At 40.1% G+C, this 19,893-nt stretch overlaps 1 protein-coding gene across 1 annotated transcript; it reads left to right on the forward strand.

Annotated features, from left to right (window-relative positions):
- The first annotated feature begins 408 nt into the window (after positions 1-408).
- limk2 (LIM domain kinase 2) lies at positions 409-19,723 on the forward strand. The gene is made up of 16 exons (XM_034148491.1): positions 409-673; positions 1,545-1,641; positions 8,023-8,158; positions 12,801-12,910; positions 13,553-13,738; positions 13,965-14,070; positions 15,061-15,275; positions 15,564-15,750; positions 15,827-15,913; positions 16,029-16,160; positions 16,476-16,532; positions 16,717-16,782; positions 17,198-17,372; positions 17,478-17,533; positions 17,865-18,022; positions 18,437-19,723. The coding sequence occupies exons 1-16, from the start codon at positions 658-660 to the stop codon at positions 18,648-18,650; spliced, it is 1,998 nt and encodes a 665-aa protein (XP_034004382.1). The 5' UTR covers positions 409-657; the 3' UTR covers positions 18,651-19,723.
- The last annotated feature ends 170 nt before the right edge of the window (positions 19,724-19,893 follow it).

The raw sequence follows: 19,893 nt of genomic DNA on the forward strand, positions 1-19,893 counted from the left end.
TTTACATCTTGAACACTGTCAATTCAATTCAAATAGCTTTATTTTCACGACCATAATGACACACAGTATTGCCAAAGCTTTGTACAATTACGACATCAATAACATTCATAAACATTTCAAACAAAATCAATAATACAATTTTTCTTTTCTGTAAAAGGAAAATAATATAATTTTGGGACAAGCTGTCGTTGTCTCCCTTGCCCGGCATTACATGTGAGTTTCCGTTATGTTATGTTATGTAGAAATCAGTGTCTGGTAGAACAATGCTGCAGTGTGGTCGTTGTGTCTGTAGATGGCGCCACTGTTGTTCCCTTTCAGTTTGTTTTTTTGTCCCAAACCTCAGTTTTCTTCTCCTGCTTCCAGGTGCTGCTTTGAGCCCTTCCGCTCTCCGTACAGGAATGTGAAGACTGCATTACGTCAGTTATCCTGCCAGCGACAAGAAAGCAGCCTCGTACAGGAGGAGTGTGCTTAGTTTCTTGATTTGTTTTTCTTCCTGTGAACAATTAAAGGGATTTGTTTTTCTACTGAGGTATCCACAGTCGCGAGTCCTGCTGGGTGAACGACGCGGAGGAATCACACATTGAAGCGGCGCATCGCAGCTCTCAGTATGAACAGCTTGTGAAGGATTTCAATAACGACGACACTCTGAGAAAGTAGATGGAGCAACCAGAAGGTGAGGAATATCTCAAGCTGTAACTTAAAACCTATAAAAACGAGAGGTTACATTATTTTCTTTGTATAGGCTATCGTGTTACACGGCGAGTTGATACTATGTTGCTAGTTTAATTTTGTGCATTTCAATGTTACATCGAGCATACCTGTTTTCAGAGGTGGGAGAAGTGCTCAGATATAGTATTTCAATACAAGTAGAAGTACCAGAGTGTAGGAATGCTCTGTTACAAGTAAAAGTCCAGCATTCAAAATGTTACTCATGGAAAAGTACAAAAGTATCAGCATCAAAATATAGTTAAAGTACCAAAAGAATAATAAATTATATGTTTTGAATCAATCAATCAATCAATCAATCAATCAATCAATCAAAACTCAGGGTCCAGATAAAAGACAAGACATTACATAGATAAAAGACAAGACATTACATATAATAAATTACATATAATAAATTACATACACAGCATACAAAATATTATAATTATTGATTAATTAATGTGCTTATTAAAGCTGGTAAAGGTGTGGCTCATTTTAATTCCTTTGTATGCTGCAGGGTAGCTTGTGAATTTGCTCCAGGTGTAAGTAAAGTCTTATTTAAGTGTTGATTAAATATTACACAACATTAATCCAAATATGCAAGGTAACTAAAGGTATTAAATTAATGTAGTGGAGTATCACTAGTATTTATCATTGAATGGCAGTTGGATAGAAGTACAAAGTAGCAAAACATTGCTCAAGTAAAGTACAAGTATCTCAAAATTGTAAATGTACTTTAGTTACTTTACACCGCTGCCTGTTCCACATACAGTTATACCTACTACCAGAATTTGAAGCATACAATGCTACTCCATTGAATACCTTTCCATTTCTTACAGGTACTAAGAGCTGTAACTGTGCGGGATGTGGAGGAGAAATCCAAGACTCGTTTCAAATGAAAGTCCTCCTGGACACCTGGCACAACGCCTGCTTTCAGTAAGTGTTCCCAATTATGATTTTAAACATGCCTGAAAGTACTCCATTCTGAAATTAGCATAGTTTTGTTGCTCTGATAAATGAATGCTTTGTTTTCACTGAAAGAGGAGTGGGAAGAGTTTGCATTGACACAGAAACAACTGTTGTTTTTCTGTTGGTCAACATGCTGGCTGCTCTGTTTGGGTTACTTTACAAATGGCCTTGTGGATAATCCCAGAAGCTTCTGACTTGTAGCCTCAACATGGGCCTCCTAGATCTGTTTTTTTCTCTAACAATTCACCATTGTTTTTGTGTGCCTCTGTGCACAAAGTGAGCCATGTAGGATGTTCATTGCTACTGTCACAGCTGGTAAACCTCTGCATGGGGGCGATGCAGGTTGGTCAGAGAAATGGTCCTACTATCCTGGAGGACTTTGCCCACTCTCTCTGCCTCCGCTCTGAGGTTTAATGATTGCCACATTGTAGCTTTCTGGTTTCACAGGTCACTGCCCCACAGTGAGGTATCTGTGTGTGGGGCAGTGAACCTGTGGCTCGTTGCCGACACATTCTGCACATGCCAGCAGGATGTGTCATTCATTGGGGTTTTCCCCCTTGGATAAACAGTAACATTCACTTGTTATAATGTGAGATAAGATGGTAAAGATTGTGCAAAACTGATGACACTTCAGATCAAACATTTGTTTTGCTGTTGGAAAGGTTATTGACAATAGCTCAATAGTCACTTTGCCTAATTAATATCATTTTAAAACAGATGACGAATCGGTGGGTGCCTGGATTTGTGAATGTTGCAGATTGCAGCACAGCACAAGTCGCATACTGACAGTATATCCAAAAATCCTCTGTTTTTTACGAGTGGAATCTGGCTCTGTCTGGAGGACTGCTGGCAGGTCCAAAAAGTCCTAAGAATAGATTCAATGTAATGCTGCGGACTGTGTTGGCGGTTCCTCACATCTGAAATAGCTTTCTTCACGTTTTTGAGCCGGTATCCAGCAGCACATTGACCTTACATCACCTGGGAATTCATTTTTTCCAAACGCTGACACATACAGCTTCTCCTAACACAGCTGCGTTACTGAGCATTGATCCTCTCCATCCCTTCCTTTGTTCTTCTGAGCTCCCCCACATTTGTTGGCATCCTTTCCTATTGCAGCATCTTTGTCTGACGTGTTTTCAGTTACACTCTTTAAAAACGTGATATTAGATATTGTTGCGTACGTGTAGGAAGCCAGACATTTTCAGTCCTCTAAATGAGCTGCAGCTTCTCCCTCGGAGCTTTGTCCACACTGCTGTATTTAAACCCCACACAATTATTATTATTATTATAGTTTTATTCCACTCATGGCAATTATTATAAAACAAGACATGGACACTTTAAGCAGTTTGTTTATATCCCATGATGGAAAGGTGCAGGCAGAAGAAAGTCTTATTTTACCTGACCCTTATTCTAAAAGAAATGGTCTGTCAGTCCAAGCTGCTTACAAATACTTATTGTAACATGAAACCAAAAACACAAACAACTTCATACTGTCAAATTATTCTTTCTTTATACATTTTCTTAAACCTGAAGATGTTTATACAGCCCCTTAAATCATTTGTAAAGAATTCCACAGTTTAACGCCAACTACAGAAATGCACATCTGGTTTAAAGTAGTCTGTGCAAACTGATTATTATGAACCTTCATCTCTGAACTTGTTAAGCAAATGTTAAAGCAAAGTGAAAACAAAGTCAGTGTGATCCCTCCTGTGGTGTTCCTATTGTCTATTGTCCACATGCTGCCCCTCTCCCCTCCATGAACCTCCACCTTGTGTAAGATTCTTACAAGCTGTCGTCACTTTTGTTCCACTAAACCTGGCGTTTTATTGAGGCCTATAGGTAACGGCACGGCTGCGCTCTGCATTCCTAGACAGCGATTCAGAGATGTGAGTCTGCTGTCTCAGACATCGACTGCAGAGTCCTTTGTTGTGTTTCCCCCCCCCAAATCTTGTCCTGTAATCTTTTCATCTTGGATGGAAGTGATAAAGCTGCAGATGTTATTATTATTCTTAGCCGTAAAAGTCGAGTATTGTGCTTTTATATTTTTCATTCAAGTTGATGAGCATATATTTATTTAGTCGCCTTGATCCCTTCAGATTTCATTATTCGAGGTAAAATATCCATGTAAAGAAGAGTGTCACACAAAATATATGCAATATTGTATTTTATTTGTAATGTGCAATATAAAATACCAAATCAACAAAAAGAAAAGTGTGAAAATAAATAAAAAAACACACATAGATTTTGAGAAACATTACATTTGTACCCTTTGGCAAGGACTTTGTTGGTTTGTCAGTCTGTTTTTCAGCTGGATGACAGAATTTGTATTCACAAATATCAGCAGATCTTTGTTGATGAATTCAGAAGTTACCATGACATGTAAACAAAGTATAATAACATTAGCAACACACTGCTTGTGCTATGAATGCTGAAACATTTGTCACTCCACTCCTTGGAAAGAGGTTTTTGCGGAGAACGTTTGGAGCACAAGAGTCCCACGCCCAAAGATAAGGTCCCGTTTTTAAAGTGAAACACTCCCTCTTCAGCTCTTCGAGGCCAAAACATTCGGTCCCTCTCTTAGTATCTCCATTTCATGCTCCCACAAAAGAATACACTCCAGCAGGAATTTAAGGAAATGGGTAATGTTTACTCTGTAGTGTTAGTGCAGGCAGTGCATTGTTCATTGAAGAACCACCTGAGCGTGTACGCCCCCCCCCCCATTCACCACCAGTCCGTTTACAGGGAAGTCAGGTGTTTTTATAAGCTGCCTTACATCACTTTATCTTGGTGTATTATGGGGATATAAAGGGAAATAATTATAGTTTATCAGCGGGTTTTGTCGAGGAATGCTTTTTGTTCAGAGCTAGGCGGACAAGGTAGACGTTATTGTTTTTACAGCCACACCTGGACACATACTGAATGTCTTGCATACCAATTTGAATACTGCACTTTTCACAAGTCTTTCTCTTCGTTGTGTGTCTCTCTGTCTGTGTGTGTGTCTTTCATCTGATTGGACCACTACAGTGCATCGTTATCACCAGGCAATACTGATCCTAACAGTATGTTGTTTATTCCTTAGCTAGACCAATACTGCGTTATTTTTCCAAGTAAAAGAAACTTGAATGATTTACGAGCAAAAATGCATAAAATAATGAAATCGGTTTTTATCTTGATCCCTTGGATTTGCATATTGAATAACTGTATAATATATGTACTTAATAAACCTGCCAGTAAAATCAGGTAGACACACTGAATAATTACAACACCATTTGTTAATAGCACGTAACACGTATTTTCAGAAATGTCAAAACTGCAACACAAAGCTTTATATATTACTAAACCGACTAGAGCCTGATTTCAATAGTTTTATTGACAGGAATGTAATTCTGCATCGACAGTGTTTGGCATTCTTCAAACATAGACTCACACAAATCCGATAAGTGGCCGGTTACTCATGCAAATTTGACCTCAGCAAAATGTCAGCTCTGCTTCCCCTCATCACGTCAGAGTTGATGAATCAGGCTGGAGTTATTATTACACTGACCTTACAGTCACTCTTAATTTCTTTTATCCTAGAAGTACAGACCTGTTTCACACATTTGTTGTTTGATGTAAAAAGACATCTTGTATTTCCCTCTCTCTCTGCTTTCTGTCCACAACACAGACAGACTAATGGTCATCCCTCTATAACAAGGTTCCTTTTTAAGTTATGCCAGAACTCTTTGAAATATCTGAAATCTTTGCCAAAGTCAATAGGCCTGGATCAACTCTATCTGCAGCGTGATGCACGAGGCTCTGCTGGGAGCTGCTGCCAGCACAGAACTCAAAGGTTAAAAATGCAAAAGTGATATTTCTGAATTAAAACATTTGTTTGAAGCACATGAGCACTCGGAGAGCGATATTGCAAAAGAACAGAAGAGCTTCCCGTCCTTGCCATCTTACCAAAGCCTGAAATAAAATATAGTTGTTAATCAGGAAGTGCAGTGTCAGTTGGAAGTTTGTTATTATTGTTGATCCTAAAAATGGCCGTGTATTGCAACACCTATTTTTGAATCAGGAGTTCAGGGGGAATTACCGGGACAAGTTTTCCAGTCCCATTTCTTTAACTTTAGTTTCAAAATAAAACCCAGACGGCAGTGACACACGTCATCCATCGTGATTCATGTGTCCTCACTTCGTCACCGCTCACTTTTACAGGGTGTCCGCGGGGTCTTAAAAAGTATTCAAAGTTGGTAAATCAATTTAGCGAAAATTAAGGCTATTAAAAAGTATTAAACGGCATTTTCCAAGGTATTCCATTTTGTAGCTTGTTTTCAATAAGTATATCAATTGTCCAAAGAGGTTGTATTCTACAGTTTGCCTGAATGTAATCATTGCGTAGGTGTGTAGTGTGATTCTGTGTAGTTTATTTATGGCATCCAGTTAGATTTGACGTCATCTGAACAGGACATCGCACGCTCACTGCTTGATAGCGCGAAGGTCTGTTTACGCCGGTTGTTAAACAACATCGTTATGGGGAAATGCAAGTTTGCGTCCAAATGGTTGGAAGATAAGGAGGAAGGACAATCAATACTGTATATAGTCAATGTGAGGTAAAGTGTGTCACCAATGTAACCGGTTAGAACTCCAAGTGGTGATGAGGTCTTAAAATGTATGGAAAGGGTCTTAAAAAATGTCTTAAAAGGTATTACATTTGACTTCAGGATTCCTGCATATACCCTGTTTTAGCAGCGTTGACGTAGAAACCAAGAAGGTTGAGAAACAGTTGAAGCCCTTGCAGAGTCTGGATGCTGCAGCAGGATTGCAGTCAATGTCTGCAACCTGATCTCAGAGTAGTTCATGCTTGATCGTATTTTGGCAGTCGAAACTGCTGCCACCATTTTGCATAACCAGTGCAGCTTGTTCGAGGATCGTTCAAAACCTTCAGGTGCGATCCAGTCAGCAGGCGACTTCAGCATTCCTCACTCTGAACGCACTGAGAGCTAAAAATGTCCCCTTAATTCAAAGCGTCTGGTCGGGTGACAGCTTGGATCAGTGATTATTTATTATTCCATAAAACAGAGTCAGAAAGTCTTAATACTGACTTTTTATTTTATTTTAGAATTTCTCCTTTGGTAGACTTCCCCCTCAGTTGATAAGAGATAGTGGCAGACAGATTAACTTACATCACTTGATCAACGTTCCTGACTGAACCCATGATGTTAGTTATATAGTTTGCACCTTTGACCACAAGGCTAACATACAGCTTTGTTGTTATTTACTCTGACCTAGATTAAAAAAATGCAGAATAAGGAGGTTGTTAAGTAACTGCAAGAACAAACTGCAGAAAAAACAACCAGACAATCTGAGGCCCTGTAGAGATTTTTTTAACTTGTTTTGAAAGATTCTAGTTGTTTTTCAAAGTAGTCGTGCAGTTTCCCCCCCCAAACAACTGGATCCTTTTAAAGAGCTGGAAAGTATTATAGCAGCCTTATTGGTAACCAAACGTTGACCATCTGCCAGTGCTTGCAAGATAATCCTTTCTCAAAGATGGAACAACTTTTTGAGCTGTCACTTTTTCTAAAATCAAAACACAAAGCACAAATTCGTGCAAGCCCCAGCAGATCTTAGGAACAACATATTTGCTGTGCCTGCCCGTGCACCTTGTTAAACTCAGAGAAAAGTACGTCGGCTGGAACATGGCCCCCAGCTAATGTTCCTGTCTCCAAACCTCAGAGATGAGAGTATTGTTTCCAGCAGGCTGATTTATGGTTTCTCTGTGGGCTCTCGTTTACCATTCAGCACCAATCAATGGTATTTTAATGCAATGTATTTGTTATTTGAGGAATGGGTTTGGATTGGTCACATAGTTTGGCTGATGGTTCAAATTATTGCATTTTTCTGTTTCTCTTTTCTCCCGTTTTCTCAGCTCCTACATCATTTGTTGTCAAAGTGCTCAGACACATACTTTTAAAGAATATTTAATGACATGTGCACAAGCTGAGAGTAATAGTCTTTGGCGATCATATATTCTTGAGGGTGAGGTGCAGCCATAAGTAGAATAGGAACCCCTTCTTATAATGCTATAGAGGAATTGATCATTTATTAAGAGAGTGGTGACACAACACTTTATTACACGACATTGAATTGATGCTTCATGAGGATCTTTCAAACGAGAACGTCGTACCCTTTTTAAAGTATTTCCTTTCGTAATAATTCATTGTGCTTTTGAGTGTCTGCCATATCCCCTTGGAGGTGATTGCTTCACAGATGCAAAGAATCCCAACCTCTCATCCATTATCTCGTCACTCTTCTGTTGGTGTATTTTGTAACGTACGTACGTGACCGAGACTGTTTGTGTCCTCTCAGGTGTTCTGTGTGCTGTGATCTCCTGACCAACTGGTACTATGAGAAGGAGGGAAAGCTGTACTGTCGCAAACACTACTGGGAGAAGTTCGGAGAGCTCTGTCACGGCTGCTCTCTGCTCATGACTGGACCCACTATGGTGAGTCCGCTGCACCTATTGGTCAAGATTCAAGGCTTTTATTGTCATTTGTACATAGCTACAGTGTAGTTATGACAAGTATAATAGTAAATAAAATATAATAGAAATAGTGCAGAATAGTCTATATACAAGTAATTGGAATATTGATATATATAAGTTGCAAACACATGGATGTTCTTTCAAAAAGTGCAGGTGTTTCAACATATATTATACTGTTTTCAAGAGATGTGTAGGCAATGTGAATGAATTAACATCACACGTTATGAAACTGTTTTCCAAGTATGATTAAGATGAATTGAGGTTAAAGGGAAACTCTTATGGTTGTGTGTCAAAGTAGAACCCTCCTGTAAAAAGACATTGATATTCTCCAGGCAGGAAGGATGTATCAAAAGCCTTTCTGAGGTATAAAAGGGGAAGGGAAGTGTTGGATACAAGGAAGTCCGACCTGAGAGTGCTATGCTAAACTGCTGGAGCACTTTTGTAATGCCTACTTGGTATCTCATTCTGACTCCACCCTCAGGAGAAACTTGAAATAGTGTTTTCAAACCAATAATGCTAAGATCTTGTGCCAGAGGTGTCGTTTCGCTTTTGCCATTTTCTGCTTTGTGATTGCGTGATGCGTCACTATAATAAAACCTAGCACAGGGTCAAAACTATTTGTAGGTTTTCTCTATGTGATTGCCAGGCGTTTAAAGTTTTAAAGTCTGCCTTGATTGAATTACAATTGCCAACCATTTCCTCCTCTTAAATAATACCAGCATGCCCACAGAGCATGTCAAAGCTCTCTGTGTTCCAGTTTCTCCAGTTATTACTTTTACAGATGGCTTATACTTGTAAAATTGGTGTCGCTGCTAAACGTAGCAGATTAGGCTGTGGACCTCACTTGTTCTGCACAGAGGTTCTTTCATGGTTCACCAAGTACACAGAGGTTCTCGTGAAAAGACGCTCGGACATGGGGTTGGTTTTAGAGCTCACCTTATTCAGTCGTCTGTTGTGAGGTGGCTCTGTATATATTATCCTCACTCATATCATTTTCTGTATGGGTTTACATAGACTTTTATAGGTGGAAATCACACATTCTTTCCTCTACAAATGAAAAGTTTCATTGATATATATAATATAATTCTTACATTTCCAAAGAAACTGGCATAGAAGATGTAAGGACCACTTTTGAATACAGGGATTTTCCCCCGATGACAACAAAAAAACAGATTTTGTAAACATCATTCTTTCTGTTTCCAATGTTCTTCTATACAGTTGACTTTCTGTTTATTTTTTGCGTTTTTCTCCTCTCCTACCTAATGTTCAGGTTACGGTTTAGCGGGGCCTTCGTTTGTTGTGTTAGGGTTGACTCACTCTCCTTAAACCCTTCAATAAGACCGATTATGTTTCTGTTCTGACAGATTTCTCTTGTTTGTATGAAGCAGCAAAAAGTTGAAGCCTGACATGTTTGAGCAATGTGACTATGTGCACATAAATTGTTCTATTTTCCGGTTTACTTCATGTAGCAATTATGATCTCAGCGCAGGTATATAGAAAGTAAGAAAGAAATTACAGTAGAATTCTAATTTGTCACGAGTGTTTATATTGAATTTATTCCAAATGTCAGCCAGCTTGAATCAGTCTAAACAAGTCGAAACATGAGATTCAGGTGGCAGCAACTCTTGCTGATCACGACCGGGGTCACTTGTCTAACGTAGAGCCAGACTGAAGTTTTTCTTTTTGCCACCAAGCAACACACACAATGGACTCTTCTATTTAGTATTGGCATCCTGCTTCTACAGCCAGTGAAGCCAAGTGTTTTTGGCGGAGCTGATTTGGCGTCGCAGCCCCTCGGCAAGAGAGAGGGTCATTGTGAGCCGTCAGAGCTGCTGCAGCTTGTTAGGATTTCAAGTCCAGGACACTTATTGTGGTTTGTCCTGTGGTAATAATGTATTAGTTTACTGATTGATGAAACATAGGTATTGTGATGGAAACTTCTGAAGCAATGGAGACAGGACTCAGAGAGACACGAGGAGAGCAGGAGCTTTGATGGCAAACACTGATGGTTTATTTGGAGCTTCGGCCGGAGAATTCACAAGACATGTCGGGTGCTACGAGTTGACACACAACAGATGCCAAACTCATTCTGAAGATCTCTACACCAGACCCATGTATTTAGCTGGTTCTGAGAGAATACAGGCAAAGCACAATAACACCTCCATCAGGCAGGAACAGGGAGACAAAACACTGAGAGCACAGCACCCAAGGTTGCAGGCAAACCGGGTCAAAGGTGTCAAATATTTCCCCAACAGGTATGTTAAGGCACATTTGGGGTCATGTATCTGCGTTTGCCTCTCAAAAATGTGACCTACTTGGTTGTTGCCCTTTGATATTTTGTTGTCAAGTTTGTACGGCTCAGTCTTGTAGTTGAAGCTCGAGGCGAGTTGTGACTGCGGTGCTTTTGGCTTTAAGGCAGGGAGTTACAGACAGACTAGATATGTCACAATTATTTGTCTGTCATCACTCTAATCTCTCTGTAGGGATTCCTTTCCCAGCACCCACTGAATGACTCAGAGCAGTTTCAAATGTGGGAAAAGTATTGGTTGCTGTAAATGTCCTGTTTTTAAAAAGCTTATTTAAGTAAAAGTAATGTCAATTAAGTATTGCAAAATAGCTCACTTCAAAATCAAATGTATTAAATCACTGGATTATGACTTTTGTTGAGCTAATTTGTATTACTTTATATGATACTGCTGGATATCTTCACCTATAATAATATATGCGTGTATATATATATGTGTAAAAGGTAGAATATTGGTTTCCAAAATGTATTGGAGTAGAAAAAAGAAGCAGCACAAAATGGTAATACTCCAGTAAAGTACTTCAAAATCATACTTAAGTACAATACGCCAGAAAATGTACTTCAGATACATTCCACAACTGGTCCAAATCTCAAACAACTCCCAAGTGCTTTTTTCTTGATTACGTCACAGTATATGTTAAGGCAAGTCAAATCCCCCCCCCCCCCCCAGATACTGCAGTATTACCTTTAGTATCTGGTCTATAAAGAGAACAGACAATGCATTAGTACCTGTCTAATAATGCTATAGTGGGGAGGAGCTGGGCTCACAGGATGTTCACCATCACAATTATATCCCAGTGTTATGCTTGCATGAACATTTAAATGAAAACATAAAATTAACACAGACAGAAAAGTTATTCGAGTTATCGTGTCCTGAGTCAAGTCATTTATTTTCTGTCATGTAACGAGGCATCAAAACTGCGACTTGAGTCAACATCTCTGGGACTTAATCCAAATAATGTATATCATTAAGATTATACTTATTTTATTATACTATTGGTATATCAGATGAAATTAGGCCTTATCATGTGTTTGAAAAATTCTTCCTAAATCAATGCTTGTGCCATCAATATCCTCCTGGGACCCAGCCCATTGAAAATGTCCAATGTAGTGGACATTTTGTTAAAGGTCCCATGTGATGGCCATTTCTACTGATCATAATTCCATTGTTGAGGTATACTAAAATATATTTACATTGTGCAATTTTCCAAACTCACATTGGTTTCTCATACAGCATCTCTGTATAGTATGTGTATTCACTCTCTGTCCTAAACGGCTTGTTGGAGCTCCGCCTCAGGAATGCAAGCTTTGTTTCTATGAGCATGGTCAAATGGAGACCGCATCCATAAAACTAGTCAAGATGACCCTACAGCCCGTGCCGACTGGAGTCAATGAGGTACTTTCCCAGTACTACAAAGTCTTTGAAGATCTGGAAAGATTCACCAAAAACCAAACTAGTTTTTTAGTGACCAAATAAACAGCAATGTTCAGATCAATGACTTTAACATTTTAAATAAAGGTGAATGTATTCTTGTATTAACCACTCTATAACCATAATACGTTACATAGTCTATCTGTTCATTTTGGCTGTCTTTTCAAACTAAAATGGTCCTGACGTCCTCTACAGTGGACATACTGTAATATTTTAAAATAAAAAATGTTTTCTTAACCCTAAATAGGTAGAAAATAAAGAAGATTGGAAAACATTTGTTTTCCTCGGTTCCAGTATAATAACTTCCTGTAATTATGCATTTCCCCAGTTTTACTGCCTCACTCTCTTTCTGCATCTCTCAGGTGCTTTGTAGATTACCCGCAGACCACATTTAAAATGTAGGCTTAACACTGAGTTATCATTGAACCTGAAATCAACATTTCCCGTGCTTAAGTACGTGCATAATTACAGTACTCGGGTGCTTTAGGGTTGACACATTATCTCATCTTGCATGCGAGCGAGGCAGAGAAGTCAAACGCCTCATAAATGACAGAAAGGGAAATCAGGCGGTGCTAATGGGGAAAGAAAGCACGAGATGGTGAGTGGGTTTCAGGGGGGGGGAGAGGGAGAACGTCAGAGACGAGCGGCTCAGACCTGCAGAGGAAGGTGACATCATAGCAGATTCCAGACTACGTGAGAGAAAGCAGGTGTTACGCCTGTGTCACCGCTCAATGGGGAGGAGGGCATAAAGCAGCGCACAACACACTCACCTGGGACAAGCAGAGCACAGCAGTCTACAGTCAGAGCATTACTTCCCTCCACTCGTGAACATTTTGAAGATCAGACCATTTGTTTTGTGGTTCCAGGTGGCCGGAGAACACAAGTATCACCCAGAGTGCTTTGTGTGTCTAAGCTGCAAGGTGGTGATTGAGGACCGGGATACCTACGCTTTAGTGGAGCGATCCAAACTCTACTGGTAAGAGACCTGATCAATCCTTTGTTTTTTTTAAGAGAGCTATGAACACATGCAGCTGTGAGTTAACATATTTGAAACACCAGTCTCAATGTGTATGTTAATTAGATCGTGTGAAAGTAAAGGGTGGAAGAAATGGTGTTATTGAACGTGAAGACAACATGTTTTAGTTAGAGTTCTTATTTGTGCTTTCTTTTACCGTAACTGTATTTTCATAGAGGCCTTTAAGACATTTAATTGTACTACATGGTTTCATTGTCACTCCAAGAGGAAATGTTTGTTTGATTTCAGGTATCATGTTAGTTAGATGTGTATATATAATAACTTTCTTTATATATTGTTATTGTTAATGTGTGAATTCAACACGTATATTTTCAACTTTTTTGTTTATTCCTATTATATCCTAGTCTTTTTAATTTGTATTGTACAATGCCATGTCTTTTATGCTGCTGCAACACAAACATTTCCCAAATTGGGATCGATAAAGTACTATCTTATCTTATTTCTTAGTCAAAGATGGACTAAAAATAAGTGTCCTCAAGTTAATGTTCCTTGTTGGTCCTTATTTCATGACTCCTTTACAGAATTGCAAAGTAACTTAACAACAGGTATGCAGTGATTCACTCCTTTTCTCTGTGTGTGCAGTGGGAAGTGCTATAAGCAGGAGGTTCTTACACCCATGTTGGAGAAGCGCTCACACGAGTCTGTCCTCGACTCGCTGCCTCACACAGTGACTCTCATCTCCATGCCCTCAGCAGCCAATGGCAAGAGGGGCTTCTCCGTCACGGTGTCCAGGGACGTCAGCGGCTCAGCGAGTGTGCAGGTCAAAGAGTAAGTGGGACCTGAGGGAGGCTCACATCTGCATCTGTGTTAATGCGGGACCACATGTTAAACTGATTATAGGTCTGCTAAATAGCAGGGCACTGGTTTGTTTGTGAGTGTGCAAGAAAGGTAGTTATTGTATGGATATGAGTGTGTTCCAGTTCTCCTTAATCTCTCTAAATCATTCCTTGTAGTGCTAATACTCACATGCAGGTGTTGTTTATGTTTTGTTTAGAGTCAGAGGCATGCTCATCAGTCCAGAGGTCCGAAACGCCATCCACGTCGGGGACAGGATTCTGGAGATTAATGGCCTTCCCGTCGGGACACTGATGCAGGAGGAGGTGGGTTTACACCTCGCACACATCTCTGATTCTCATGGAGAGATACAGGATCTGAAGCTCTTCAAATGGAACTAATTAGTGTTGCTATTAAGGGCACGTCCATTCCTTGAGAGCAATTTGCAAAGCTATGTTCTTGTTCTACACAACACATGCAAACGTCATTTTCGGCATTCCTGACATTCCCCGATCATTTATACATTCTTCAGCTGGGTGAGAACGGTAAGTGGAAGGACTGCACGTAGTATCCCATCTTATAGGTTGCATTACTTATGCAGCATAAAGTCATGGTCTTTGATTCAGTTTGACAGTTAATCTGATTTAAAGTCATGTGCTTTGGTGCAGGTACAATCCGTTACCAGTTTAGTAGGTACACATAAAACGAATACAGTCTAAAACCAACAGTCATGAAAGAACTCTCCTTCATGCAGGCATATTGACAGTTTGTTGAAATTGTTTTAGAGAGGTATTGAAAAGACAGAGAGGTGTTTTTAATATGTTGTCTACCCCATTTATATCAATGAGGGTAGGCTAAATAACAACAGAAATACCTCTCTCTATTACACTGCGTTCATTTAAGCTATCTGTGGTTATCGGACTCGGATAGAAAGGAATTGGTCTTCTTCTACACCAATAACTAACAAATATGAAATAAAAGCTAGGAAAAATCAAATAAAAATAATTGTAAAATCAATGTTATTGTTGAAATAAATCGTGGCCTGTGTTTAGAGAAGTGGTCACCTGTTATAAGGTATATAGCAAAGGGACACACATTATTGCAATCTCTGTATCTCTTATACTTTTATATTCATAATTGTTATTTTATATTGTACTTTTCTAACAGTATTATTTGTATCTCTACACATGTCATATGAGACTCACTGTCAAGGATGTTGTTTAATTAAATGTTCAGAAAAAAAATCAGGATTTAGAATCTCTGATGTATTCCCAGTAAGTAATAATTTAAAACGTGTTCAACTCTCATTGGTTAAGGTGGATGACCTGATTCACCGCACCAGTCACACGCTGCAGCTGCTCATCGAGTACGACCCGGTCCGGCAGCGTTTGGACCGCCTCAGGCTGGGGTCGCCCAGTACAAACCTGGGGGTCCCGGCCACGTCCCGCATGCGTCTGTCCTCCCCGTCTGGTGCCGTCCTGGAGAGAACCGACGTGGTGGACGACGGCACTCTGAAGAGGAGGTCTTTGAGGTATGTGAGAGCATCCAAAAACACACACAGCTTGTATTTCGTGTCAAACATTCAAAGGCTTTTGTTGTCATATGCAAAACAGTTACGCCCTAGTTCTTGACAATGGGAAATCTTAACTCCCAGGCTCCTCCAACAGTGCAACAGACATTTAAGACATAAAAGGAAATGAAGAAGTAAAAGTAAAATGCAGGAATTAGTCAACTAAATACACGTGAAATAAAATATGATATTATGGGTCTAGATGAGTTTATCGTTTTATATCAATCATCCGTATTCTCTCTGTTACAGACGCAGTAGCAGCATATGCACGTCGCCCGGGCCGAACTCTCCCAAAGACATGCCTTTTATCTCCCGAGACATCGGCCGCTCGGAGTCCCTGAGATCCTCCAATAGCTGCTCCCATCGCATCTTCCGCCCATGTGACCTCATCCACGGGGAGATCTTAGGGAAAGGCTTCTTCGGACAGGCTATTAAGGTCAGCCTCCAACTGGATTTGGAACTTCTTGGTTTTTCAACGCCATGGGCTTCAAGTAATACTTTTGTCTTAACAGGTGACTCTCAAAGCCACAGGAGAAGTGATGGTGATGAAGGAGCTGATCCGTTGTGATGAAGAGACCCAGAAGGATTTCCTTAAGGAGGTTTGTTATCTGCAGCATGAAGCTGTGATTTCTTAAACTTAAAACTGAAGCACATCACATGTTTCCACAATTGCCAGTCATAATGGTAAACATTTGAATTCTGTTTCTGCTTCAGGTCAAAGTGATGCGATGTCTGGAACATCCCCACGTCTTGAAATTTATCGGTGTGCTCTATAAGGACAAGAGGCTTAATTTGATAACTGAGTATATCGAAGGAGGCACGTTGAAAGACTTCATCAGAGACACGGTGAGTTAAACGGCTTGATTGAATGAACCTCTTCCTCTTGTCCTTCACGGTGGAGTACAACAAAAAAACTCTGTGCAACAGTACTGTGGGAGGGGGCTTTCCTGAAGTAAATCTAACTATCTACTGTCTCTCCACTGATGGGGGGGCTCTCCACTCTTTAGTGGGCTGGCTGACATGTCATCTAGGCCAATATGTGGAATGAGAAGAGTTGTGGAAAGTGTTCCCAGGTTCAATTTAAAGTGCTTTGCTCCCCTCTGGGGGAATTTGTATTCATTTCTCACTCTTGTTTTTGTTGTCTTTTCATGTGACTGACAGGATCCGTTTCCATGGGAGCAAAGGGTGAGCTTTGCAAAGAGCATCGCTTCTGGCATGGTGAGTTGGCCTCTTGCAAAGACATTAAGTGAAATCTTTGGCTGCTTTTTCAGATGCCCAAATGTGTGTAAACGTGCTCAATGTCACAGCTAAAGGAATTCAGTTGGCATCAGTCACAGAAGTTGTGTGGACATGTTTAAAAGTTTTACTATATAAAAGTGATTTTGTTTCCTCTTTGTTTCAGGCCTACCTTCACTCAATGAGCATCATACACCGAGACCTCAATTCTCACAACTGCCTGGTTAAACTGGTAGGTGTGACATGGCATCTTGCCAGCCATTACCCATCATTAAATCCAAACAATGATAATAAAGGGTGGGAACTATTTGTACGTTTCATGAACTGAGAAAAGTTGGCGTGCATTTTGCTCTAATAGTAGTCCCAGCCCTGTGATTTGCCGACAGTGTATATGACCAAGAATAGCTGTAAAGTTTATCAAAGTTTAATGGTAACACAAGACAATATATATTTTTTAAAGTATCCACTTCTGGATATTAGGTTATTGATTCTACTTCAATGAGTCACTAAAAGTTGTTTAACATTCTGTGAACGGTCGGTTAGTAGGATCAACCTTTTCTTAGCTGTGTCTGAAAAAGATACACTTTTAAAGTAATGTGACTGCTAACTGTAAGTCAAGTTAACCATTAGGCTTCATATTTCAACAGGACAACACCGTGGTCGTTGCAGACTTTGGACTGTCCCGACTCGTAGTCGAGGAAAAAGTTAAACCTGCACCTGAAAAACCAAACGGCAAGAAGAGGGTGTTCAGACGAATCGACCGGAAGAAGCGCTACACTGTGGTTGGAAACCCTTACTGGATGGCTCCAGAGATGCTGAATGGTGAGCCACTGACAACAACATGAATTACAAACTTGATTCATTGGATATGAAATGATGTGAGTCAATGAGTGTATTTACTTATCCTTTCAACTAAATGTTTTACAGGTAAACGCTATGATGAGAAGGTGGACATTTTCTCTTTTGGAATCATGCTCTGTGAGGTAAGAACACGCTGTTTTTATCCAGATTGATCTGGATTTTCTAAAACACTAAAACACTGGATGTGAGGATCTTGAGACTCAAGAAAAACAGAAATCATATAATTCAAAACAGCTTGTCCTCATTTAAACCATGTCAAAATATAGGATTGCATAACAACTTTCAAATCCTTAAAGACCTACAATTGATTTGACAATATGCAAAGTAGATGCCATTGTGGTTTTGGCTGCAACATGTTATGGCCTTTGCTTTATTTTTTTCCCCATGCCATTCTCAAGTATGCGTCTACTTTTTGACTTATTGACACTTACTTCCTCCTTCTTTGTCGTGTAGATCATTGGAAAAGTCTATGCAGACCCCGAGTGTCTCCCCAGGACTCTGGACTTCGGCCTGAATGTCGGCAAGTTTGTGGAGAAGTTCGTCCCTGACGACTGTCCCACAGCCTTCTTCCCTCTGACAGTGGCCTGCTGTGACCTCACACCCGACAACCGGTGAGCGCCTGCTGTTGTCACAATAGATAATACTTGTTTATTATTAAAAGCAGTGGTTGAGCACTCCCTAAAAACCTGAAAGAGAACAATTGCAGAGTTATGCAACAGTTGTGCAGCAACATGAGGGAATTATTTCAAAGGGATATGGAAAATAAGTATTTATCACTCATTTTAAATGGCCACATGTCAAATAAGTCTGCCTTCACCTTGAGGGATAATAACCCAGCCAGTTGTTTGATCCCAAGAGGCTTTAGAGGCAGTGGGAGGGAAAAACAACTGAAGAAAACAGATGCCGTCTCAACCTGGCCGCCTGACACGCCTCTGCCGCCAGATTGCTTCCTCATGTTTTCTCTCAACCTTGTCAGTCAAGTTTTAACCTCAAATCTCTCTGTGTGCCCCCCCTCCTCCCTTTAGACCACCTTTCCTGAAGCTGGAGGACTGGTTCGAGGCTCTGTCCCGCTACCAGGAGCTGGGGATCCCCCTGCCGGCCGAACTGGATGAGCTGCATCAGAGAATGAGTCAACTTCACTGGCCTAAAGACGTCCTGCCGTCCCAGAGCACGGATCAGTCGTCAACGGCGACAGCAGCCTCTCCAGACTCTCCCACGGCGACAGACAGCGGCACCTAGGACGACCCCCTCTCTCCTTTAACCCCTCCGAATGGCTGCACTAATACAGTAGATGGGGAAAAAGAGGGAAATTGATTTAAACCCACCCCATTTTAGAACTGGAAAACCTGAGGTAGATGGCCTCTCGTGGGACCTTCACTCAGTGAATTTGTATGTGGGTGGAAAGACACATTTCAAAAAGACAAGTGTTAGTTACTAAAACAAAATGTTTACCGTACTAAGAAACCCGATCAACACATGCAGGGGTGCACTAATGTTTACTAGATGATATTCAACTTGCTTTGATCCTTTAGCAGACAAAAGCCAACCCTCTTTATAAGGTGGAGGACCTTGTTGAGTCATATGTGACAGCAGTTTTGTTTTTCATGCTCTGAGGTAGTTTGCTATGTGAGGAATGCACAGATCAGTGCTTCTCTCACTTCAGCCGCAAAGGAAACAAAGATGCTCCGCAGTATGGCCGACAGACAAGGATGTGTACACAAGGCAGGAGAAAAGTATATCCTACATCTGCAGTGGAAGCAAAACACTCCCTGACCTTAAATAGTTTCATCACTAACATTTGGCAGAAGATGTCGACAGAATGTTTAGATTTGATTTGGTCTAAGCACCACTGACCTAATGACGGGATGGTTACAAGTATGCTTCTGTACTTTGTAGTCTTGACAAGTTTAATTATGAATGGATAATTCAAAATGATGATTTTTAAAGACATTTTGTCCAAATATTCTATCATACACCTGAGGCCTATTAAAAACAGTGCAGAAGCTTTTTTGGCTGACATTAACAACTGTCATAATCGACATCAAGCAACAGTTGACCTTAAAAAGTCGCTTTGTACAGAACTGGATTTTTTTATTTCTTAAGCAATGTATATAAATGTGTAAATAGTATTGCTCTAATTGAATGTCATTTTCTAATGGGAACTCTAGATTTGTAGATTTTTTTTTTAGACATTTCGTCAACAATGGACGTTTTTGCCTTTTTGCTATCATCATGCAAGGTACTGACGATCAGTTGTAACCACTATTATTTATATCACTGTAGTGTTTCATAAATAAACCTTCTTAAAGTTGGCTTTTTGTTTTATTTGGATGTGAAATTGATGCTAAAACTCAGCTCTTCTGCTCCATTTAAGGTCAAAAGTAAATATTTTGTAGATCAGTTTGTCTAAAAACGCACACTGGTCACACAAATGAACAGTTTTTTCCCCACAATAAATCACTTAACAGCTGAAATGATCAGT

Source organism: Trematomus bernacchii, unplaced genomic scaffold, assembly GCF_902827165.1.
Source record: "Trematomus bernacchii unplaced genomic scaffold, fTreBer1.1, whole genome shotgun sequence".
Taxonomy (NCBI): domain Eukaryota; kingdom Metazoa; phylum Chordata; class Actinopteri; order Perciformes; family Nototheniidae; genus Trematomus; species Trematomus bernacchii.

Coding starts and splice junctions, on each gene's coding strand:
- limk2 (XM_034148491.1), top strand. Junction 17,534..17,864: donor TTGGAATCATGCTCTGTGAG/GTAAGAACACGC, acceptor TTTGTCGTGTAG/ATCATTGGAAAAGTCTATGC. Junction 18,023..18,436: donor GACCTCACACCCGACAACCG/GTGAGCGCCTGC, acceptor TCCTCCCTTTAG/ACCACCTTTCCTGAAGCTGG.